This window comes from Spodoptera frugiperda, chromosome 5 (assembly GCF_023101765.2).
Source record: "Spodoptera frugiperda isolate SF20-4 chromosome 5, AGI-APGP_CSIRO_Sfru_2.0, whole genome shotgun sequence".
NCBI classification, from domain to species: domain Eukaryota; kingdom Metazoa; phylum Arthropoda; class Insecta; order Lepidoptera; family Noctuidae; genus Spodoptera; species Spodoptera frugiperda.
The window spans coordinates 5,827,346-5,853,733 of NC_064216.1; the positions used below are offsets into that span (position 1 = coordinate 5,827,346).

Sequence of the window (26,388 nt, forward strand, 5' to 3'; positions counted from 1 at the left end):
TCTTTACAGAGCACTTTCGAACGTGTAGCAAACTGATACTAAGAGTTCTGATCTGCAGCCTCTTCTTCAACAAGAGTTGCACTAGCCTTTATTTAGTCTTGATAGTATTTACTTTAACTTCTTACCAATTGTACTTTAATAAACATAACTAACTAACAATGTAAATAAACAGTCATAACGTAGTTACAAATTAATTCAGTTGTCGGTCAGTTGCAGGGATTCGATCAAAAGTTCGGGTTACATTGTCTAGTGACGCTGCTAACATGCAATCTGCATACTAAACACTGTGATTACTACAGCTCATGCTACATCAGACATTGTTCACAACTCATCATTATAGTACTACTACCACTCCATAAATATTTGTTAGGACATACCGTATGTTCATACCATAAAATATTGCGTTTTAATCTTAAAGCGTAAATTGCTCATAGGTATAATCATATCAGTCTAATACATCTACTTTTGGCACGTTTTTCGGTATGTGAGTGAGTTTACCAAAAGCCCAATTAACCCTTCCCAATACCCTTAAATTTCTTACCCCCAAAACGCCGGCAACGCATTTGTAACGCCTCTGATGTTCGGGTGTCCAAGGGCGGCGGCGATTGCTTACCACCAGATGATCCGTCTCATTTACTGACTCGTGTTATATAAAAAAAACTATTATTACATTACATAGCCCAGGAAAGCTGGCGTGAAGTTTATGACAGATCCTCATAAGTAAAGGGACCTATAATCCAATAGAACATATTTTACATTATATACTGTTGCTGGCTAGATTAATGTGACATCATTACTCTTTTGCTCTCCAACGGTCCTGATGCACCCAACAATTCTTGATAAAAACAATAACATAGAGCATTAATCTTACTAAGGTTAAAGCTCAGTCAATACATCTTATTGTTATCTCTTTAATGTGACAAATGGCTTGCAAACAAAGTTATAATCACAATATCACGCCATGCATTGTGTGAGAGCCTAAACTGCACTTAAATTGTAGTTAAGCACTTTATATCAAAAAGTTGTTACTTTTTTATGTGTGGGAGAGCCATGCTTTGGCACGAATGAGCCGGGTCAACCGGAGTGATACCACAGCCTTACAGAAAACTGACGGGAAACAAAGCTTGCGTGGAGTTTCGTTGTATGTCACCGGAGGCTCCATTCCCCCTTCCCAATCTTTGATTCCCCAACAACCTTAAATTCCTAACCCCTAACAGGCCGGCATCGAACTTGTACCTCTGGTGTTTTAGGTGTCCATGGGTGGCGGCGATTGCAGCATTTAGCATGTTTCATTAATATCATTAAATAAAGCTTAGAATTGCTTGGCTCGCTTGTCTACTGGAAACCAGTACACATTTGACTATTTACGTTGTTATAAATCGGTAAGTAGTAAGACAGGCTTTCTTTCCCAAGCCTAAAGAATCTCCCAAGATTAAAGAAATAATCGGAACTTCCTTGTATGGCTTTTGACACGAAAGCTTTAATTACAAAACCAATTAAATATCGATTGTAAGCATTAGCATGGAGAAAATCTTCGCCAACAACCGGAAAACATAATTGTCAAAGTTTAGAAAGAATTACACGTATTTTATACCTCAGTAGAGGTGTGTCTTGGCAACACAAATACAATTGTCTAGTCTATTGACTTTCATTATCTTGAAAACACTAAAGAATTAAAACATCAGTTAGTAACCAATTAAGAATTATAATACTTGTTGATAACCTACACTTTCTTTACATTGTATTGCCCTTTAATGTACCGTTATTAGGTACAAGAGAACGACACTAGAAGATAACTATGATTGGATACTTGTATAAAAGGGGATGTATGTTTGGTTGGAGCACAGTTGAACTCTCACTGAGTCGACTCCACGATGAGGGCTGTCGTATTATTGGTGGTGTGCCTGGCCGGCCTGGCCATGGCTCGACGTGATACCGACGACTATACAACGAATAACTTTGGTAAGAACTAGTTTCTCTTCTTTATTTTCGTACTTTTCGTAAATTCAGTGAATTGTGTCTCAAACATTGTCTGTAACTTCAAATAAATAAATCATTCAATTCTGCAACAAAAAAAAATAAGGTAACCGTAAAACCCATCAAAATCTGAATGTGTTTGTTTTTAAATTCATCTAAATTGATTTACTGATGTTATGTCATAGGAAATTTTACAAAAATGACTCCCAGTCGTGTACAAATAGATCTTTCAGCAGAATTTCTCATTATATTTTTGTCTTATTTTTACTTATAGTGACAATGGACATCAAGCAACGGCAAATGGTGATCTTGAAGTTGTTGAACCACGTGATGGAACCCCTGATGTACAAGGACCTGGAAGACATCGGCAAAAACCACAAGTTCGAGGACACCTTCGACCGTTACACTGTAAGTGTAAAACTATACCAAGGCCCTGTATAGCAAATCCAATACATCAATCATTGACGAAGTGGTATTATAATATATATATTTTTTACATTATATGTATTTTATAATTTGATTTCAGAAAACCGACGTCGTGAAAGACTTCCTTAAAATGCTGAAGGTTGGTTTCCTGCCTCGTGGTGAGATCTTCACTCTCCACATTGACCGCCAGCTCAAAGAAGTAGTCAACATGTTCCACATGCTGTACTACGCGAAGGACTTCGACACCTTCGTCAGAACCGCCTGCTGGATGCGCCTGTACCTCAACGAAGGCATGTTCGTATACGCTCTAACCGTGGCTGTCAGACACCGTGAGGACTGCAAAGGTATCATCCTGCCTCCTCCTTATGAAATCTACCCATACTACTTCGTACGTGGTGATGTCATTCAGAAAGCTTACCTAATGAAAATGAAGAGAGGACTTTTGGACCTGAAACTTTGCGACTTCTACGGAATCAAGAAGACCGACAAAGACATCTACATCATCGATGAAAACGTGTACGACAAACGCGTCTACCTCAACCATGATGACAAACTCCGCTACTTCACCGAAGATATTGACCTGAACACTTACTACTACTACTTCCACGTCGACTATCCATTCTGGATGAAGGACAAGTTCATGGACAAGACGAAGACAAGGCGTTTCGAACTCACAGTATACATGTACCAACAGATCTTGGCCCGATACTACCTGGAGCGTCTTTCCAATGGATTAGGTAGGATTAAGGACTTGTCCTGGTACAAACCCATCAAGAAGGGATACTGGCCTTGGTTGAAACTGCACAATGGCATTGAATTCCCTGTGAGGTTCAACAACTACGTGATTGCTCGTGACCACAACCTTGACGTCATCCGTCTGTGTGACGAGTATGAGAAGATTATTAGGGAGGCTATCATCAAGGGATTCATTGAAGTAAGTTGATAAACTACATCTGTTTGTTTACAAGTAATATTTTGGTTTGATAAAACTGATTATTTCATATTAAATGTTCCTTATAAATAATAACACATTATTTTTGCAGATTAACGGCATGAGACTGGAACTGACCAAGACTGAAGATATGGAAGTCCTCGGAAAACTGATCTATGGCAACATTGAAAAGGTTGACGTTGATAAGACCTATGTAGACTCATACCGCTACCTGCTGATCGTCATGAAGGCTGCTATTGGTCTTAACACTTTCTACTCTGACAAGTAAGTAATAACCGTTTATTATGAGATACATTTTATCACATAAATTCAGTTTCTTATATTTTTCGTCACATGTAACGTCACATTAGGTCGTAATCTTGAAGTAGGCAAAAATACACGATTGTATGTTATGTTATGTTAAGAGAAATTGAAAATACTATTCTGAAACTGGGCATAACTCAGACTATTCTTTACTATTTTACAGGTACTTCGTCGTTCCTACCATCCTCGACACATACCAGACGGCTCTTCGTGACCCAGTATTCTACATGCTCCAGAAACGCATCATCGATTTGGTGTGCTTGTACAAACTGCGTCTGCCTAGCTACACCAAGGAGGACCTCTACTTCCCTGGTGTCAAGATCGACAACGTGAACGTTGACAAGCTCGTTACTTACTTCGATGACTACCTGATGGACATGACCAACGCTGTATACCTGACTGAAGATGAACTCAAGAAGACCAAATCCGACATGAAATTCTTCGTCCGCAAACGCCGCCTCAATCACCAGCCATTCAAGGTTACCCTTGACATCTTGTCTGACAAATCAGTCGACTGTGTCGTCAGAGTGTTCCTTGGACCTAAGAAGGACCACATGGGCCGTCTTATTGACATCAACATCAACCGTCTTAACTTCGTTGAATTAGATACCTTCCTATACAAACTGACCACTGGCAAGAACACGATCGTCAGGAACTCTTATGACATGCACAACCTGGTCCGTGACCGCATCATGACCCGTGACTTATGGAAGAAGGTTGAGTCCATCACTGACATGAGGGACTTCCTCGTTAAGGACTTGAGGAACTACCACACTGGTTTCCCGACCAGGCTTCTGCTTCCTAAAGGTTTCGTTGGAGGTATGCACATGATGCTCTACGTTATCGTCACTCCATTGAAACTGGTTGACAACGTTGACTTGAATGTTTTGGACGTGAACCGCAAGGACTTCATGTATGACTTCAGGTCTACTGTCCTCCTGGACAAGATGCCTCTTGGCTTCCCCTTCGACCGTCGCATTGATGTTGGCAACTTCTTCACACCTAACATGAAGTTCGTTGATGTCACAATCTTCCACAAGAAGCAGACTTGTGACATGAAGACCAGGTGGAACCGCTATGTGCTGAAGAACTACAACCTGGTAGACCGAACCCCGATTGAGTCGGACACGTACTTCGTGGACACCGACCTCAACATGAAGGTTGACCGCAACCGTAACCTCTTCGACATATAAATGAGTAACTGATGACTGATTAAGTTAATGACTGTGAATGTAAGCAATTAGAAAATGAAAAAAAAATAAACTGAAATTTTTAATGAAATGTTTGTCTATTATTTTTTTCTATGATTTATAATGATCTCATCAATACTATTTTCAATAACCCAGTAAATCAAATTCAATTCTAAGTGCAAAATGAATACCAATATGAGGTACTTTTTTTTCAAAATACCTCCTAATCTAATAATCAAATAGGTACCTGTCACACAATACAGGCAGAGTCTTTCTTGTTCAGATACATAACATACAATAGTAACTGTGTCAGTAAAAGTAAGTATCAATATAAATATAAACTAGGTGTTGTTTCGCATATAAAATGATTAACTATAACCACAAAATAAATGAACAAAATATTAAAACTGCAGCTACATTTTTTAATTTTATTTATGTCACTTGAAACTTGAAATATTTTTGCTCTATGATTAATAATTATTATCAAACAAACATTTTGCGATATCAAAAATGAGACGTGAAACGGATAACGTTATACCAATCAATCAGTACCTGATATTTACTGGCTTACATGAGGAAATCAGAAATTGTCATGCTATTTCTTATGTGGGTACAATTCGGTAGAACTGGGTAACTAACGCCACCTATCTTCTAGAGCAGTACCTTTTGGCGATGCCATCTTAAACAGTTCTATGAAACGCGACTAGGTGGCGCCGTTAGTATGAAAATGAAAGATTCCTCAATTTAATAAAACTGTATTCACATAACACACCTTTTGAATCCCTGAAGTCGTAGGCAGAGGTGCACGTAGGTACAAAATTTAACATCCACTTATGTCATATGTATGTCCGATGTAAAAATGGAGTTTTATTATTATCACAACTGGGTGCAGTTCTAGACTCAGGTGATCTTACTGAGAAATCTCAATGATTATGTTACGCTAAGAAGATTTAATAGCTAAGCTATGAAACTATGTGACCGTTTCCACAGATACTAAGCTATGTAGCTGTGCGAGGAAGATGCGTTACGTGACTGCTGCAATGACTTCCTTTTCAAAAATGAAACTTGCGAGCAATCAACAAACAAGGCGCGGTGACTGGGCAACCGTCTGCCACGCAACGTGTAGCGGGTTCGATTCCTATACGGAGCAACTCTGTGTGTGATCCACAAATTGTTATTTTGGGTCTGAGTGTCATATGCATGTGAAATTGTTTGTTTGTAAACGCACCTATGACACAGGAGAAAATCCTAGGTTGGGACATAGCGTTTTTTTTTTAAATAATGAATTTAACATAGAGATTACTAGAAATGACGCGATATTTCAAGTTTATCAATTTATTATGACACACTGTATTAAAAAATAATAAACATAATTAACAAAGACACCTACAGACCTACACATTAAGAGATTAAAATATTATTTAAGTCTTTATCAGTATTCCTGAACTCCGTTTGACCTCACATATTTGTCTTAGGTCATGACCACTTTCACAAAACGTGACTACGAATAAAACTAAGTAAACCACTTGAATTTGTCTGCTTGTAAAATATAGGATTATAGGGAAAAGTTGGGTTTCAGAGATTAGCAAGTAAAACATAAATCTCATGTGGGTTATACATATATTTGAGTTGCTTCTGCCTGCTTAGCCTACGTTCCCATAGGGTAAACACTTTCCTATGTGTTATTCCAGACCATAATCTACCGCTGTTCCAAATTTCATCTCGATCCCTTCAGTCAGTCAGTTTTCCGTGAAACGAACCTCTTATTTGTATAGAATTTTCACACCATCCGTAGATTTTAGTACAATACAATGCAGAACACCTTGTTTTGAAAGATAGAAACACGACACAAATGAAAATATTCTAAAAAAAACAAAAGAGGAAAAAAGCAGAAGACATGTTGGTGACGTCATGCTCAAAATGAACTTACAGGAAAATGTTCTAAAACAAATGACACGTCAATGACGTCATGCTCAAAATAACAAGGGTAGCAACATAGTTTGGTCTCCTTCTACTCATAGCAAAATGTTCTAAAACAAAATCAATGATGCACAAAAGGAAAAGGAGAGTAAGATAAAACATTTGCTTCTACTTAAATGTGTGACGTAGGAAATCACAGGGTTAGCTTTAGTTGTTTAGTCAACAAAATAATTATTGAGTTCGGTATTTAAATGAATAAACTTCAGACTAGTTTAGACTACGATCTGGTCTAATGGAAAGTGATAAAGTTATAGAGCTTTTATAATATATTAAAACCAAATGGTGAAACAAGACAGTTTCAATTAATTATTGAGTGATCACAAATACCAATTACAACAAGAGGTCTCTCGAGTTAAGTAGTGGTCAACACTCAGGTCGAGTAAAGTACTATAATTTGGGTGTTAAAAAAATGTCTTAGTAATAAATAACACGACATGTAGATCAATCCTAGGATAGGGAGAGTAGAAGATAAAAGGGGTTGTAAGGGAATACTAATTTTAAAATATCAATGTGGATCGATCGGAATTGAATATAGCCGAGTCAGCCTCCTGGTCACCTAATATCACCCTCAATCATTGCATAATACTCATAACATATCTAAACGAAGGTGAGTGTCACATAATATGTGCACCTCTGCCTATCACTTTGAGAATTAAAAGGTAAACTTACATTGGTATAATCCACTTTTATTTAAGTATCTCTTTAATGAGAAATGAGAGTTTCTTATCATAGTATGTATTTTGTTCAATAATATTATTATGTCTGCGTTCAAGGCAACCGTTGTACCTAAAAGTTAGTTCAACGTGACTGTAATTTGACTTTGACATAGGTCAGTTCGGCCAACGACAAATATGATGCTTACATTGTATTACTTTAACTGATAAAAAGTTTATGTCACGAGTTATTTTTATTTTATAATTGTTTTATCATATATGTTTGTATGCTTAATATATTGTGAAAGTTATGAAATTAATTAAATTTTATTTAGAAATTCGTGATTAGGACTTTGGTGGCGATTTATGTAGTATGCGTTTTTATGTCTACCTCATAGGTCTAATGAAAAAAGAAGTGCATTGCTAACATGGTGGAAGCTACTCATCAAACACACCAACAGCCTGGTGGCTACTGCTAACCAAAGGTAGCTTCTCGGACGGAGAAAATTGGAGCATTGATCACCATGGTTTTCGGGTTGGCAATTAGCCTCCTCTTCATAAAGAGGGTTTATCATACCAACCGCATTTGTCAGGCAATTGAAGATCACAGTTTAAAAGGTCCAGCTTTACCAAAGACCGTTGCTAGCTGATCTCTGTCTAATGTCTAGGTATTAGTCGCCTCTTATAATATCTATGCAAAGAACAGATTTGGTGACAAATATTGGCTGTTGGTTGGCAAATGGCTTAATCACCATAACGACCAAACCAATCATTGATGTAGAAATATAGAACTAGTGTAGTGAATATTTCCAAAGCACTTATATTAGACCGTGACTTTGGTATGCAGTATACGGAACAGCTGCCAAAACTGATCTGAACAATTGAAGCTAACTAATGTACTCACGGGGTTTTATCTCTAAGGAATGTATTGAAAATGCAACACTGTTGTTCATGTTTTTGGGTAATAAATATATTATGATCTGGATGCTTACTCTTGAAACCAATGTCAACGTCTATGCAATTTCAATCCAATAAAATCTCAATAATTATTCGATGTTATAACTATACAACCCCAATCGTAGTTGTTCAAATAGCATTCAGAGAACGGAATAAAAAACCTAACTCAATATACCTACCATTTAGTTCATTCAATATCAACGCAATACGGATGCAATGGGCGCTAATATTGCAATTCAAGAGTACGAAATTTCATCTGGTCTGGTCACTAATTTGATTTATTTGATTTGATTCCCGATAATTGTAATTTAATGACTATAAAATATATAATTATGACAGTCTTTTTTTTTAAGTATCATTTAAAGTTGCATTACTACTTATCATAAGTAATACTTATTACCTACAATATTCTGTCAATAAGTATTTGTTTCATATAGGTGTAAACATGTTATCGAATTTGTTATTGCACACAGGTTACAACAATCTTTTATTCATAGCTAAATATAGAAAACGTATTCAACATTAACTTGTAATTACACAAACTAAAAAACATAATAAAGACTACCTTGTTGATCAAGTTTAGTGGTGGCAAGTGTGACTGTCAAGCAGTCTTTCGGGTTCGATTCCTAGGTAGGGCCAAATTTCTTTTCGGTTCAACTTAACAATACTGATGTACGAATTAACTTGAGCCCAGTATATAATAATATGCTCACCTCTTATAACATGGGACCTATAACAATTGATGATAAGCGAATACGAAACGTACGCTACTATCTACCCGATCAAGGGAAAAGGTATGACGATATTTAATTGTTTATTGATTCCTGTACAACATATACATACAGCACTACGAAAAAATCACATTGGTACTTGCCATTGGTAGGTTTTGAACCGCATAGAACTCCGGGCCACTACGACCATATAACGATAAACTAATACATATACATATACACATAATTTGTGTACACACATCCGTACAAAGAGAACAGGAGTAAACTTACACAAATTACACTATCATTACACATGACAAGTAAGCCAATGATTCACTCACTTAGGGCATTAGACCAATGAACTGTGAACTCATTATTTCACAAATTGCATTAACATTCATAACTCTAGCGCATTCAACTGTACTTATCAATAAACTACAACTAAATGTCTATGAACTTTGAAAATTCTTTGACTATATATTGTTGAGATTAGTTCACAAAATCACAGTCAATTAGACAAGATGAAGACGTTAACAGTGGTTTTAGTTGTTATTGTATTTGGTATTCAAATATCGGGGTACTTGATACAAGTGCCTACAGCATCTCCAGTATTGTTTAGAGATCCTGGTGAGTTTATTATTTTAAATATATGTAACATACTGAACGGTTAGCGCGTTGGCTGGGCAACTGTCTACCGTGCAACGTCTAGCGGGATCGATTCCCGCACGGAGCTACTGTTTGTGTGATCCACAAATTGTTGTTTCCGATCTGGGTGTTATGTCTATATGAAATTGTATGTTTGTATACGAAACTACAACAGTAGAAATATTAGTGTGGTGTGGGGCAACGATTTAAGAAAGATAAAACTGTCTCCGTTGGTCCAGTAGTTAGAAGAAGTGTGGGAGAGCCATGCTTCGGCACGAATGGGCCGGCTCGACCGGAGTGATACCACGGCCTCACAGAAAACCGACGTGAAACAACGCTTGCGTTGTGTTTCGTTGTGTGAGTGAGGTTACCGGAGGCCCAATTCCCCCTTCCCAATCTTCCCCATCCCCGATTCCCGAACAACAACCCTTAAATTCCTAACTCCCAAAAAGCCGGCAACGCACTTGTAACGCCTCTGGTGTTTCAAGTGTCCATGGGCGGCGGCGATTGCTTACCATCAGGTAATACGTCTGCTCGATTGCCGGCTTGTTCCATAAAAAAAAAAAAAAAAAAAAGAGTGACTGTCAAGCCTTGAGTCCTGGACTCGGTTTCTAAATCCAACAAATTAGTGGACCTTTCTCGTGATGTGAATTGTGGAAAAACCTGATCTACGAAAATTAGTTGTAAAGATTTCGTTATCGCGTACGTGATATTTATTATAAATAGATTTTCTTAGTGAAGTACGTGTGTAATAATTTGTTGTTTCTATAATATGTTAAGTTTACATTTTGACTACTACTAGTTTGTTGCAAGATGACTATATTTTTTCTTCCTTTTCAGTTCCTTCGCAATGGCTACACTTACAAAAATTGATGATTCCTCTATTCGAAAATGTTTGCGAAGACAGTACCGACCCCGTCATTCGAAAACTAGCTCAAGATTTTACCATAATCCCAGCAGACTACTTGGTAAGTGAATGGTGCCAACTACTCGTTAATTAGCTAACAAACTAAATCATGTTATTTTTCAAACACATCATATTTGTGATTTAATTACAGGAACCAAATGCAATTACAAATTTGCAAAAGCTTATGTCAGCTGGCTTATTGCCCAAGGGAGAAATTTTCAGTGAATATAATCCTGAACATATGAAGCAGCTGAAAATTGTGTACGAAGCGTTTTACTCAGCCAAAAACTTTGATGCGTTTTATAAAGTCGCTGCTTGGGCGAGACAAAATGTAAACTGCGGACTTTATGTGAATGCTGTGTACATGGTTATTCAAAGTAGAAAAGATATGGCGAAATTGTCCATACCAGCGCCATACGAAGTACTACCAAATTACTTTATACACAAAGATGTTCTTATCAAAGCAACTTCCATTCTTAGTGGACAAGAAGTAACTCCAACCGAAGGTCTTCGTGATGAAGGGAATACATATTACTTGGATGCCAACTACACTGGTATATTTTACAACAACGAGGATGATTCAAAGTTGGCGTACTTCCGTGAAGATATTGGTTTAAATTCCTATTACTATTTGAGAAAATTGAGGCTGTCACCATGGTTCAACAGTGATATTAACGATAGATATGGAGAAAATATCTACCAAATGATGAAACAATTCGGTGCAAGGTATAATTTGGAAAGATACGCTAATGGCTTTCCGGAGATAGATGGTATTGACTGGAATTCTTTACCTGATATTCCATATGATCCTGAATTACTTTACTCAGATGGGAAGGAGTTCAATCATAGAACAATGCCTCTAGAATTTCCAGTAAATGATGAAATCACGTTATTACAAACTATAGAAAATAATGTAGCAACTGTCGTTAGTCACATGGTATGTATTTAAGTAAAATCCTTATAAACAATAATAATTTATGTACTTTCTCGTAAATATCGTCTGCAATATGCTAGTAACATTAATTATTAAAGAAACAATTCTTTCAGCGCCAGAGTGGATACAATAAAACGCAGATACTAAATCATTTAATGGAAATCCTAGTCACGGGAGAGCGGAGTTATGAGACATTGGCTCGCCAGCTCCTTGGCAAAGATCGTACCAACAACGGGTAATTTAAGCATTGATTAATTTGTATTTGATGATGGCTTTATCATAAATAATTACAAACTATTTATGACACACAACTATTTCAGACACGTCTCGGTACTGGAACACTACATGACTTCACTGCGGGATCCAATGTTTTGGAAGATAAACAAGAAAATAGTCGACCTCGTGGATAGTGCTCTAAAACTATTGCCCACATATTCAAGAAACGAGCTATACTTCCCTGGAGTGGAGATCGTAAATATTGACGTGAAAAAGATGATGACAGCGTGCGATTACTTCGAGTTCGACGTTACAGACGCACTAAAATTAGACGATAGTAAGTCGACGTTCAACGTTAAAATAGGTCAACCTAGATTAAATCATAAGCCGTTTACAGTCAAACTTAACATATCTTCTCTTGTAACTAAAAAGGGCTTAGTTAAAATTTATTTGGGACCTAAGCTTTCACCTGGAGAACTGGCTGCTAAAAAGAATCTTTTTACGCTACTTGACGTATTTGAAGTAAATCTTAAAGTAGGAACTAACGTAATATCTAGGACATCAGATGACATGCAGCACTTTTCATCAGACTTTGTGTCGATTAAAACTATTCGTAAAAATATAGAAGATGCTGAATTCGGTTTGAACTCTTTACCTTTAAAACGGATTGAAGAACAGATTGGTTATCCAACAAGACTTATTTTACCAAAAGGTTTGACTCAAGGACTACCTATCCAAATGTTTGTATTTATTGCACCATTTACTAAAGCAAGTGTTAGCAGTTCTTATTCAGCAAGCAATGCAGAATTCAATTCTGCAATTTTATCACCTGGCTATCCACTAGACTTGGTGATTGAAGACAAGCAACTATTCGGGTTACCAAACGCATTGATCAAGTATGTTACCATTACTCAAAAAAGTGACAGTAAAGTAGAAAACTATGGAGGACCTGGTGTAACAAAGCAATGGTATGGCACTAATACTTACGATCCATCAGCACGACCAAACTACTCTGCAAATACCCGAAAATCGTTTGATTACAATGCCAAGAAAGGACCTTCAAATAATGAGATTGATGAGAATGGGGTGAGTGAATATGATATTGCTCCTGAAAATTCCTTCAATTACCGAGAGGAACCTTCACAGGGAAGCTTTGTTCCCAAAGGATTGAATGATCACAACACAAATGTTGACACAGTTCGGTCCTTGAATTTTATGAAGTTTGATACTGTGTTAAATAACAATGTAGATGTAATAAAATTAGAAAAAAAAGATGAGACTGACAAACAACTAGACACTGATAAATATACTACTGTAAAATATGAAGAAATCGACTCAGAAACGGTAGTTCCGGAAAAGAAAGATGTTGATTCTGATATTGAAAATAAGGAACAAGAAAAATTAACTATGCCACGTCTGTTAAAATCGTCGCAATATGACTATGCATCAAAATCTAAATATAAGGAATCATTCGATTACAAGGCCAAGAACGCACAATTTGATAAAACAGATTATACTTCCAAAAGAGTAGATTACAAAAAATATAACTCATACAAGCCACCTGTCGAAGAAGAAAATTTGATTGCTACTACATCGGCACCATTAGTAAAGGAAGATGCTGTTAATGATGAAGAAATAATCGATACATATCAACCAACGATTGAAGACTATGCATCTAAGAGAAAAGAACATTACGATTATAAAGCAAAAAAAGCTCAATTTGACAGAAAAGATTATACTTCCAAAAGAGGAGATTACAAGAAATATCACTCACCGACGTTACTCGAAGTACAAATCCTGGATGCTATTACATCAGGATCTTTAATAAAGGATTTTGATGATGAAGACAAATTGGACATATTGTTGGATAAATCAGCGTATCAACCAAAGATTGAAGACTATGCAGCTAAGAGAAAAGAAAATTACGATTATAAATCAAAGAAGGCGCAATTTGACAGGAAAGATTATACTTCAAAAAGAGGAGATTACAAGAAATATCACTCAACGACCTTACCAGTCGAAGAAGAAACCCTAGATGCTACTACATCAGCATCTTTAATAAAGGATGTTGATGATGAAGACAAATTGGATATACTATTGGATAAACAAACATATCAACCGAAGATTGAAGACTATGCAGCTAAGAGAAAAGAAAATTACGATTATAAAGCAAAGAAGGCGCAATTTGACAGGAAAGATTATACTTCAAAAAGAGGAGATTACAAGAAATATCACTCAACGACCTTACCAGTCGAAGAAGAAATCCTAGATGCTACTACATCAGCTTCTTTAATAAAGGATGATTATGTTGATGATGAAGACAAATTGGATATACTATTGGATAAACCAACATATCAACCGAAGATTGAAGACTATGCAGCTAAGAGAAAAGAAAATTACGATTATAAAGCAAAGAAGGCGCAATTTGACAGGAAAGATTATACTTCAAAAAGAGGAGATTACAAGAAATATCACTCAGCAACGTTACCAGTCGAAGAAAAAATCCTGGATGCTATTACATCGGCAGCTTTAATAAAAGATGATTATGTTGATGATAAAGAGAAATTGGACATAATATTGGATAAACCATCGTATCAAACAAAGATTGAAGACTATGCAGCTAAGAGAAAAGAAAATTACGATTATAAAGCAAAGAAGGCGCAATATGAAAATAAAGATTATTCAGCAAAAAGGAAAGATTACAATAAATATCGTTCATTTGATCAAGAAGAAGATCATGTGACTACTTCTGCAGCAACTTTATTAAAAGAAGATATTATTAGCAAAGAAGAAGACATCAACATGTTAATGGATACACCATCGTATCGAGCAAAAAATGACTATGCCTCTAAAAGAAAAGAACAGTATGATTACAAAACCAAGAAAGCACAATTTGATAAGAAAGACTATTCAGCCAAAAGAGCAGAATACGAAAAATACCGTACTGCGCTACCAAAAGAAGAAAAATTCACCACAGAATCCGTTATTATTATACCTGAAGACACAAATGATGTTATAGCAAGAGTGCAACTAGAAAAGGATGATAATAATGTTGATCTTATTAGCGAAATTAAAGAAAATAACGTTGATGTTTTAAACAAAAAAGATCTTAATGATTTAGCCCTAAAAGACGTTGATACCAATGTAATAGAAATCTTCGATCCATTTCGACTCGATGTGAGAAGACGTACTCCCACAGTGTACGACTTTTTGTTTCACACATTTGATTATGACAGCCCTGAAAATAAAGTGTACGAATAAAATTTTATATCATAAAATATTTTATAAGATAGTTTACTTTGTTTTTATAGAATCGTGTCTGTGTACAACTAAATGAAATTATTGGTTTTTGTTGAAATAAATAGTTACTTTAAATATTTCTGATTAGTCTCATTTCTTCCTTTTAATTCTAAATACAGAGAACGATGACAAGTCGACATCATAGGTATTTATGACGAAATATTCTAAACATAATATGAATGACGCCCACATGGCTCTAATCTTTTATTTGTGAACGCCAAATTAAAGAAACATAAACAAGTTCATGAGCCACCTAATAAATTGTTAACAAGGCATTTACACCATCACCTGTAACAAGGAACTTTAAAACATATAACATTTGTGATAAAACCCATAAAACTCTTTGATCACAACACATGTGGCTGATATTCATTGATCGTTAAAGTAAAAACGTATATTAAAACAAGGGGAATGAATGCACATTATTGCTATTTCCCGAGGTTTTCTATCATTATTTTTGGAGACGTTCCAAACATTTTACAACGACGTTACGCTTTCCCTATTTTCATCGCGGAAAATTTAAAAACCATCGGTCACCACTGTGACAACAGCTAGAATACAAATAGAAAATACTTTTACAGTTGATTACAAAGTCTTTACAAAGCCCAGAGTACAATAACCAATAACCATATTGACGAGAGGGAATCCATGGCGATATATCTAAATTTAAAATAGAAACACAGAATCTTGTATACTGCTATTGTATATTTTGATAGCATCAGGTAAACAATATTGATTACATCTGGAATATACACACAAATAAAACTTTATGATGGATCGTTAAAGTCAAACGGTGTACATACATTTTCTCGAAACACAAATATTCATAAATTCTTGCAAATCATATTTCCTCGTTATATTGAAAGAATTGTAGCAATAAATTAAAATTATACTTTGTGTGGCTTAACTTAGATTTGCTATTGACGGCTGCAGCGCGATGAATAACAGAATAAAATCAGGAGATTATTATAATTACTATATTATTTTCTAAACTCGTACATAATTCCTTAGATTAACTATTATGACGTGTTGTGAAAGCTGCAATATTTTATACAGTATATAAGTTTTTCTTTTATACAAAACTAGTCGCATGCTTTTTATGCATCAGAAAACAAATGAAGGAACATGACAAAGCGAGTCAAGACAAATGAAAAATAAAAGTGCACACCAAAGTACCTGAAAACTATTTCAAGATTTATTTACATTTAGCTCAGAGGTATCAGCCGATGGATTCTGCAAGGAAAATCCTGTATTCCGTGCCAAAATGAAGTTATATTTCCACTCCATTGACGCTGATGATTCAGGGTACCGACAACCCTGTTCAAAATTTTGGCTGTGATTACCAATTATTTTGATTATGGAATGTTAAGTCAGTGTAAATTAGTCAAATGTCAGTTACGCATCGGCAAATAAATTTAATAAGTCCCTGCTTGCAACTGACGCTCGGGCTGTAAAATTATTACCGCATTTATTTACGATTGCTCGTTTCCTGCTATTCTACGCTTTATATTTATCATATATCTTTTATTGCACCTCAATCTAAACTAATGGGTTTATTATGTGAATTTAAATTGTGATTAAAAATATAAACTGTCCAATACGTGGAAAATATTATTCGTTTTTCTTTGTAGTGATTTATAACGGAAGAAATTTATCCAGTTAATATGTGACAGATATAGAATAATATTGTGAATGCAATAACTTAAAATGCTTGAGTAAATAATGCCACAGCGTCGCAGGACGATCGTTGCAACGATTGATCTATTTTCGAATAAAATAAACCGTCACAAATTGGCAATATAAAGTTTTAGTATTCTAAGATTTAAGGCCCTATAGCTAGAAAAAATATACAATATAAATAACAGTGGAATAACAAATAAAAGGATTAACAAACCGACAGATCAATATTATTAAACGAGGTACGAAATGAGTAATGTTACATAATAGGTACACCGATATCTAGCCCCATTTGTTTTCAATATTCCGAAAACATACCACATGTCTTGATTGAGTACGAAAATAACAAGAGTGTAGTGTTTCATAAAATATTATTAATGTCTAACTATAATTATTACTGACAAACTAAATGAAGTTGTTTTAAAAATTGTTTCAATCACAACGCAGTTAAATATTAATATAATACGAATCAAAACAAAAAATTAAAAAAGAAATACGACTGTGTTTACAAAATCTCAAAAGCTGAAATCTGACGTTATTATCATAATAATGCTTCGTCAAAACTATTCATCACTTGAATTGTGAGTTTCGATAAAAAATTCGAACGTTTTATTTACTGCTTTCTAAGGAATTCGTTGACGAGAATAACGTCACATTAATAATAGCAAATGATTTAAAAATAAACTTGTAACCTGACCTAATTTCGTGGAGTATTGTTGTTTTAAGACTACACGTGGTCGACACGTAAAGCGCGACTCAGATTGGATGTTTCTCTCATTGTGGCATTCACATGAGAACACAAAAATTATAGTCGATCACCGACAGTCTATATCTGCTTCGGCGCCGCAGTATAACCCGTTTCACGCGCCAGTGGTCGCCAATCGACGGCCTTCCGTACACTAGCTGTTGTATTCAAATATTTACATCCGCACTATATCATTATTTTACTTTAATCAGCATATGTAATTTAACTGTTGTATCATAAATCATTTGTTGTTTTTTATTTAGTTAAAATTAAATTATTTTTGCCAGAAATACTGATCCAAAAATAATTTCTATAAGAAAACTGATATTAAATGTAATCGTGTATAAAATTAAAGTTGTGTATATAGTAATCGCCTTTTTATGTATCGTTAAGTGCGTTTCATAAAAAGGCAGCTACTACATATTTCAAATGCTTAAAATAATTATATTTATATAACTACATAAAATATTTAAATTAATAATTTAACATTGACGAAATAAGAAACAAATCATCAACAACAAAAAGAAAATTAAAACTAACAAACAATCCATAAAAAATAAAAATAACAGAATCTGAAAACAACAGTTGACGGCCCCTGACCATGACGTCGCAACACGTAATATTCTCGTCGGGATTGTTGTGAATCGGCGGCCGCATCAAAGGAATTTCCTGCTCTTAATCAAGGAACAGCTTTATAAGCGCAACACTTTATGCTACGTTTTAAACTGGACATGTTGAAGATGTTCAGTTTCACATGTTGTAATCGACTACTGGCACCACTAATCCTTTTACAAAACTCCCCCTTTTACAGGAGTCATTGACATTCCACTGCTACAAAACTGACAGTATTTACTAATATTTTACTGTATATACTATGTGCACATGACCATATTACTTAGAATAGGAAGTTTATATGAATACCAAATTCATGAACACAATAAAATGCTTTCTTTCTTGAAGGTTGTATGATTTGGCTAAAGTAACAAAAATGTGACGGGTGAACACTTTATTAATCTCTCACTTACGAGACAACGTAGAAACAAATACGTCATTGTTATTGAAACGCCGAAACGGTCCTGGAATAATGGATTGTAGAAACTTCGACAACAACTATCATGATCCCATAAATAGACCGCATCATCTCTGTTCCTACGTGTGAGTCGATGTCAATTAGTTTATATAAATCTGACAGCTCACTTCCTGCAGAATGCAGGTTTTGCTGAGCATTCCCACCATCTGACGTAGATATAATTCACGCTGACGAAGAACTCAATAACCACGTCACTATTCTGAACGTGTACGGTGGAGAGAGAGACAGCAGCTTTTTCACTTATTTTTGTATTTCAGTCAGAGGAGGAAGGAATGCTATAAATAAGGGTGCTATACCGACGTAAAATCTAGTGTAACAACACTCGCACTCGGATTCGGTTCTTGTTACAACTGCCAACCCTACACAAACACCATGGTGAGGATCTGCAGGATTACAAATATTTTAATACATTGGACGAGAATGTGACAGTTATATGTGATGAATCAAAAAGTGTGAAAATTAATCGAAGACCAATATGGAGCTTTTCATGAAAAAATAAATACGCGGAGTGAATATTACCAACTTCTTGAAAAAGACCGCAATTTTTTTTATCTAAACCAACAAAGTCCTACTCAAATCAAAGTTTTATGATTTAACTGGACTCATGTCAATATTCTCTGCCTCTAGGACACTGATGATGACCAGAAGATGGCCATGCTGCGCAAGGCCTTCCAGATGTTCGACACCACCAAGTCGGGATACATCGACGTCCTGAAGATCTCAACCATCCTCAACACCATGGGCCAGCTCTTCGATGACTCTGAACTGCAGGCTCTCATCGATGAAAATGACCCAGAAAGTGAGTACATTAAAAAAAATATAACAACTTTATATTTATAATAGTTTTCTTCTTTATCTTGATTAAAAACATCATCTTCATTGTATCGTATAGTTCCAATAGTAGTCCATATTAATCAATATTTTACAATGTTAACATTTTATTTTAAAAATGATATCAATTTCAACTAATATTTTATGGAAAATGTCATTACATTTGCGTCATTATAAGAGTTACGTAAAATTTTTGTTATTCTTTAAATCCAACATGCCAAGTAAAAATGTACGAATGCTAAAAAATATTGGGAACAACAACTGTCGTAACAGCTGCAAAGATATCTTGTTAAAAAGTCATCCATCATCAGAATACACTAACAAGAATTCACACGTACCGAGGCTACGACACCTTTTCGAATATACTCTCGAATATTTTTACTCGTCGCGTGAACTAATGAGGCTATTTCCGTACGGTAGTTCTCTCCGAGTTACCAGTCCCTTTGAAAGATGCATGTCTCTGTATCCACAGTTTATTTATCTAGTCCGTCTTTAATACGACGCTCAAGGTTTCAAACATTCCTTACTTTAGTAGCAAACTAATTGTTTCTTTATTTTAGACTCTGGCAAGATTAACTTCGATGGCTTCTGCAACATCGCTTCCCACTTCTTGGAGGAGGAAGACGCTGAAGCTATGCAACAGGAACTGAAGGAAGCCTTCAGGTGAGCGTTAATTAATGTGAGATACAAGTCACATGAGCAAATATTTTGATTTACACAAAAACATCGCATATTTTATTTTACTAAACGTTACATTCCATTAATCTCCAGGTTGTACGATCGTGAAGGAAACGGGTACATCACCACCTCTACTCTGAAGGAGATCCTGGCTGCCCTTGACGACAAGCTCAGCTCAAGCGATTTGGACGGCATCATCGCTGAAATTGACACTGACGGATCCGGAACCGTCGACTTCGATGGTAAATATTTCTTCTCTGACTCTAATAAATTGTTCATAAACATCACTAAATCACTCTAATGTTCCAAATTATTACTACAATGTTATTGGAATATTGGCTGGAGGTCTGCCCACATTTTGTCGCGACGCCAAGACAGGCCTCCGCAGTTAACACGCAGTTACCTGATGTCGTTTCGTCGACAGTGGTGTCAAAAGCGTGAACATAACAATTTGGCCACGTATCAACCCACGCCAGCTACTCTAGTAATATATTATTAAAAAATACGAAAACGTCCGTTAGACTAAAACAAAATTCCGTTTCGAGGTGATTACTAGCCGGTTGGCATAGCAGCTGCTTTTGAAGATGAACTATAGCATAAATTTTCGCAAAAACAACACAGATAGGTACATAAACATCATACCCTGAGACTAATGCCGCAACATTACTAGCGCAATGAAAAGGCGGGCGGTATGTGACGCTTTAAATTTATGGTCTTCCAAAAGCACATTGCGATATTAATTTATTGATTCTAATTCTCTGTTTGTTTTGAATCGAGATCAAAAGCATCTAATGTACGTAATAGTCTTTTGACAAAAACTTTTAAGTGGTTCCACATATATTTTATCAAACGATGAAAATATGCGGAATGTAGAACTTTGAGACGATATTTTTTATTTCCACCTGAATCATTAGTAAAATTTTGTTCTATCGAAGACTTTGACCCTGACGCGTGTTTTTTTTTTATAGTACTAAACATTATTTTATTTTGTTTCAGAATTCATGGAGATGATGACTGGAGACTAAGCAAAACGTCGTTCGCTATTATTTTATAGTATTATTATGTTTAGATGCTATTTTTATTGTATTTAAAAATTAAGACTTTGACACTAGTACAAAACCATATGCGGTATTAGCATGGTTGTTTAATTAATTTGCACAATTTACTCTATCTTATAGATAGGCACTTGTTAATTTTAATAGTCTACAAGGGTAGGCCAGCCATATCTCGAGTTCGTTCCAAAGAATTATTTCCGGAATAATTTACACGTAACGAATTCACAAACAATTATATGCTAATATTTATAACGCATTGCACTTTATTTTGAAAGAATTCCTTTAAAAATCTCATGATTATAACGCCAATACACAAAACAACAGTCTTTTTCCTTGTTTCAATTGTGTATTGTTTTGTCCTTGACCTGAATATTCCCTCAAAACTCCTCTTAGTGTGCGACCACTCGCAGTACCGAGCACACTGGTTTTGTTGATCAAAGGAACAGAAATACCACACTAGTGTCTAGTGATTTATTATGATTTATACATCCCAGTGGGCTGTTATGTAAGCACATAGTTCTAAATATTTCCACTGGCACATTCTATATTTCTGTTTTATACGGTAATTGAGTTCGAGAGTGAGGAATTGCTTGTTGACCAAAATTAGCCGTGTTCTAAGACTCGCAATTGAAAAATTGTCCAATTGCATTTTGTTTCCTGTGGGTTAAGTACAGTGGAGGACAGAATAATGGGCCAGTGCACATTTTCCTCCATCCTACAATTACGTTTGTTAGTCTATTTTGATTTTTAGACAATTAGGTATGGTACTATAGATTTCAAGAAGATTTAGAAGTGACAACTTTTATTCCTCTTAACCAAAAGACGTCTTAAAAAAATTTTGAAACCGTACTTAATAAGAAAAATGGAGGAACTAAATATGGGTCACTATTCGATACTATTATATTTTCTTAGTAGTGCTACTACCGTAAACTATCGTTTGCTCTGATACTTCATCTGATCAAAATCTATGAAATCTTTTAGGAAGTTAATATCCGAAAACATATCAGTTTGCGGAAAGCTGTTACTAGCTGATTATGCTTATTACTTTGCCCTTGAAGACTACGTCTAAACCAATTTAAGAGTTTGGTAGTTTCGCGTCATTCATTACGTTTTGGTTTCTCAACACATACAACTAGAGATGAAACAACTAGTTATGTTCTCCTCTTTGTTAAGTGTTTCATTTAATATGTTACCACAAATGCCTACTTTAACAGTGATGATAAAAAATACAACGATAGGTCTCTACGAAAATCTGATCTCGAGTGTACGATGAAAATTGTGCCCATTAAAGCGACCCTCAGGACGTCAATTGGATCAGTAGAAATACTGTTATGAATCCTCGTGTGCATATAAGCCATGTTTAACTATTTACGACACTAGTTGAGTGGTGTTAGTCGTGGTGATGCTTCGATTTACCTTAGCACTATGGCTTGCTTTAGGAATATGCAAGTCAGCGCCAATGGATGAATTTAACGGCTTTATAAACCAAGGAGGTATGTGTTAATTCTGTGTTTATAAATATTTTATTGTTTCAAGTGCCAAGGTTAGCCTAATGGCTTCATAGCATAAGTGCAACTGGCAATGAATTACGAATTATATTGCTTGATCGTTCTCTCTTTATTGTTGCCTAGAACATAAACAATCTAATGGACTACGTGTGTCGAATTCCTTGTGATGCCATTGTACTAATTAGTATTTCCATAGTTTTTAATGTTCGCACTTTTATTAAAACTAGTGCCAGTATTTAAAAAATAAATTCCACGTTTTACAGTAGGTACTCGTATATAACTGTTCTAATAAAAAAATATGTACCTAAAAATATATTAAATGAGAATATAAAAAAACTCATACGTTTGTTTTTGTAACTATGGTTTATTTTAGATAACTCTTTATTTGTAAAAATATTACTTTTCAGAATTGTCTGCCAATCCTGATGGAGATTTAACGGGAATTGTGCCTGGATACCTTCCTCAGGGATCTCTAAAATCTGATCTCTTTAGTGGCCTATTAGGGGTAACTAGCTAAATATTTTGATCAGTATTTCACTTTATATACAAACATCCATGAATTTAATTTATACCTAACACATTATTTTCAGTTACAAAGTGATTACGTAACCCTAACAGATTTCATCCAAAAAAGTGCCTCATTAAAAGGCCTCACTTTTAACATCTACAATGACGAAATGAAAGATGCTGCCAATGGTTTATTTAAATTACTATATAACGCAGGAGATTTTGGCTATGATATTGACAAGATAATAAATCTAAAAGAATTTAATGATGACGTGGTAACATATGCGAAGCAAATAAACTTATTGTACAGAGACAAACCATATAGTGTCGATGCATTTCCACCACCTTTTATTACAAAACCCAATCATTTTGTAAATGGTGAAACTATAGTAAAGGCTTTAAAACTTGCAAACTACATTAACAATGACATAGATATCACTGATGAAGCTCATGTTGACCAGTACTTCAAGACTTATGACATTCTCACGATTAACTCTAACTACTCTGGTTGGAACCTGCCTGAGAATGGTGGGGAAGAGTATTTGAACTACTTTAGAGAAGACATTGGTTTGAATAGCTACTACTATGGCGTGCACCTGATACATCCCTTCTGGTTATTCCATAGTAAAGTGTATACGGCAAATTCAAGGTCAGATGAGCACTACTATTATATTCATCAGCAGCTTGCAGCACGTTTATATCTTGAGAAAGAACATTTGCGACAGGAAAATGGAACTAAGAAAACTGAATTTGGTGACTACCATCCTTATCTAATTCATGAGAATGGATTGCCTTTCCCGACCAGGTCAGGAACTATGGGAGATTGGAATGAGGATAGAGCTAAAATTAAATCTATTGATATTGCTATTAGAGAGTGTATGGCGAGAAGACTGATTGTGATGGTGAGTAAAATGTATATGTAAGTAAAAATGTAAAATATGTAACATAATTAGAAATTGTAATTTAATATGTTCATTTAACTACAGGACAGGAAATCTATAGAACTAACTGAAGAAAACTACGTGAAATTATTGACCAGATTATTTAGAGGCAATTTTGAAGTTGGAAAAGTTTCTAAAGTCATAAGGTCATTGTTTGGTTATGGTGGGAATGGATATCCAATCGAAGGGTAAGATGACACTTTTGTACTTATACCAATACGTATTAAAGTACTAAAATTGCTAAATTCTCTTGATAATATATCTAGTCATAATAAATTCACTTCACAAAAGTGAATATTATGTTTTACAATACACAAAAAAGTGTTAAATCATAATAATAAAATTTTATTCGTAAGACAACTACAATATAAAATAAAAAATAGTAACTATAAATTTCTCTTCAAATTAATGTTATTTTGCAGATATAACCCAGCACCATCTTTACTGCACCATCCAGAAACAACATTAAGAGATCCAATATACTGGTACATGATGCAGTATGTTCTCAATTACTTTACTGAATTCACGGAGTACATCGAACCAGCTTATATGCAGAAGGATGATGCCACAAAACATTGTGAAATTACTGAAGCTGATTTACCAAAAATAACAACGTATTTCGACTACTACCAATTTGATATAAGCAATGCTGTCTTCAAAACAAATTCTCCAGAAGATAGAATGCCATTGACAATAACAGCGCGACAGAAAAGACTGAAGCATTCCAAGTTTCAATTTAACTTTACCGTTGATTGTACAGGTGTGAAGGACACTATTGTTCGATTGTTCCTCGGACCTCCATGCACTGATAGATGCTGGGAGGAATATAATCACTTTTTCGAGCTCGATAAGTTTGCCTTTGCTCCCGCCGAAGAAGGACCAAGCACCATAATCTGGTCTCCAGAGATCTCAACTAGGTTTTCAAATGATGAATATTATAATATGGAAGGCTCATCAACACAAGCAGATAGAAAGAATAATTTCAACCTATTTAAGTTTCCAGAAAATCTTATTATACCTAGAGGTACTCCAAATGGACTGAATTTTACATTATTTATCATGATTACGCCAGCTGATGAATATTTAGATGAACATTCTTTTATCAAATTCTTTGGAGAAATTAGGAATGACCTTGATAATAAGCCGGCAGGCTATCCCTTTGACAGGCCAGCTATTGGATACTATGACGATGCTCCAAATTACAAATTCTATAACATCACAATATCCCATAAGCAAAACCACATTCCAAAGAATGGTTATTTCTCACCTAACCTCCAATAAAAGCGTTGTCTTTTGATTCTCTTGGGTTATTGTATTAGAAATCAGTATTATTAGAAATAAAATTTAGTTTATGTACATATAATTGTTGTTTAATTCTTGTCTTTTCATAGGTAACCTAATGGTTAAACTTACCCGTAACCGTTAGCCGTAGACTGGAACTGAAATAATCTAAATATTAATACGTGATGCAAAAACTTTGGAACTCTTTTTACGAAAATTGCGCGGACGTAGGAGCATAAAATTTGGTACATTTATAGTTTATGTGTAGGAGAAGTGCATAGCGCTAATATTTTTCAAAAATAATGCTTATAAAATACATTAAATCAATAAATAAAACATTACACACACTACCATACATAGTATCGTATTTGACAAAACGTCAAAATTGACAGACATTACAAAAGAGGTTTCTAATTGAAGGAGGTTTGGTTATTCATGATGCGCCGGAATATATTAATTTGAATTTTACAAAACTAATAGCAATTCGTTAAATACAAATTATCCTTGAACGTATGTAAAGTGGTATTTTAAATTAAATCGTATATGGTCGAATTTCGACCTCTAGGCGACCACTAGTTTTAATAAATTGCCATTGTCACTTTGCATTGGAATTGCATTGGGAATTGCAGAATAATATTTAATATGTAACTGTAACTACCTCGTTGCCGGGCGGTATAATACCGGACGAAGGGTCTTGGGTTAGATTCCCGGGTCGGACACAGCGTTTGCTGAACTTTTTTCGGTTCTTCGAAAATTTCTCAGTAGTAGCACGGATTCTGGCATTGTAGCCAGTATATGGCAATAGGCTCACCCCCTATCTCATGGGACCTATAACACAAGTGGTAAAAAGTTGGTGTACTTTGTACAGTGGCTTTAAGAGTCGTAATGTCCACCTCTGCCTACTGACGATGAGGTAATTGGCGTG

General features: G+C 35.3%; 3 protein-coding genes across 3 annotated transcripts; all 3 read left to right on the forward strand.

Moving 5' to 3' along the window:
- Positions 1 to 1,795: 1,795 nt before the first annotated feature.
- LOC118272014 (basic juvenile hormone-suppressible protein 2) lies at positions 1,796 to 4,939 on the forward strand. The gene is made up of 5 exons (XM_035588304.2): positions 1,796 to 1,962; positions 2,252 to 2,385; positions 2,504 to 3,337; positions 3,447 to 3,619; positions 3,822 to 4,939. The coding sequence occupies exons 1-5, from the start codon at positions 1,875 to 1,877 to the stop codon at positions 4,849 to 4,851; spliced, it is 2,259 nt and encodes a 752-aa protein (XP_035444197.2). The 5' UTR covers positions 1,796 to 1,874; the 3' UTR covers positions 4,852 to 4,939.
- A 4,684-nt stretch (positions 4,940 to 9,623) lies between these two features.
- Positions 9,624 to 25,545, forward strand: LOC118272152 (uncharacterized). Its single transcript, XM_050693802.1, has 13 exons — positions 9,624 to 9,775; positions 10,634 to 10,761; positions 10,852 to 11,637; positions 11,733 to 11,869; positions 11,955 to 15,108; positions 19,290 to 19,461; positions 20,054 to 20,156; positions 20,265 to 20,413; positions 22,621 to 22,719; positions 23,142 to 23,239; positions 23,325 to 24,143; positions 24,228 to 24,370; positions 24,605 to 25,545. The coding sequence occupies exons 1-13, from the start codon at positions 9,670 to 9,672 to the stop codon at positions 25,461 to 25,463; spliced, it is 6,753 nt and encodes a 2,250-aa protein (XP_050549759.1). The 5' UTR covers positions 9,624 to 9,669; the 3' UTR covers positions 25,464 to 25,545.
- On the forward strand, positions 18,901 to 21,554 carry LOC118272276 (troponin C). Its single transcript, XM_035588676.2, has 5 exons — positions 18,901 to 19,037; positions 19,290 to 19,461; positions 20,054 to 20,156; positions 20,265 to 20,413; positions 21,168 to 21,554. The coding sequence occupies exons 1-5, from the start codon at positions 19,035 to 19,037 to the stop codon at positions 21,194 to 21,196; spliced, it is 456 nt and encodes a 151-aa protein (XP_035444569.1). The 5' UTR covers positions 18,901 to 19,034; the 3' UTR covers positions 21,197 to 21,554.
- Positions 25,546 to 26,388: the final 843 nt, after the last annotated feature.

Coding starts and splice junctions, on each gene's coding strand:
- LOC118272014 (XM_035588304.2), top strand. CDS start 1,875: ATGAGGGCTGTCGTATTATTGGTGGTGTGCCTGGCCGGCCTGGCCATG. Junction 3,338..3,446: donor TCATCAAGGGATTCATTGAA/GTAAGTTGATAA, acceptor TTATTTTTGCAG/ATTAACGGCATGAGACTGGA. Junction 3,620..3,821: donor AACACTTTCTACTCTGACAA/GTAAGTAATAAC, acceptor ACTATTTTACAG/GTACTTCGTCGTTCCTACCA.
- LOC118272152 (XM_050693802.1), top strand. CDS start 9,670: ATGAAGACGTTAACAGTGGTTTTAGTTGTTATTGTATTTGGTATTCAA. Junction 19,462..20,053: donor CGATGAAAATGACCCAGAAA/GTGAGTACATTA, acceptor TCTTTATTTTAG/ACTCTGGCAAGATTAACTTC. Junction 22,720..23,141: donor CGGCTTTATAAACCAAGGAG/GTATGTGTTAAT, acceptor ATTACTTTTCAG/AATTGTCTGCCAATCCTGAT.
- LOC118272276 (XM_035588676.2), top strand. Junction 19,462..20,053: donor CGATGAAAATGACCCAGAAA/GTGAGTACATTA, acceptor TCTTTATTTTAG/ACTCTGGCAAGATTAACTTC. Junction 20,157..20,264: donor GAACTGAAGGAAGCCTTCAG/GTGAGCGTTAAT, acceptor ATTAATCTCCAG/GTTGTACGATCGTGAAGGAA.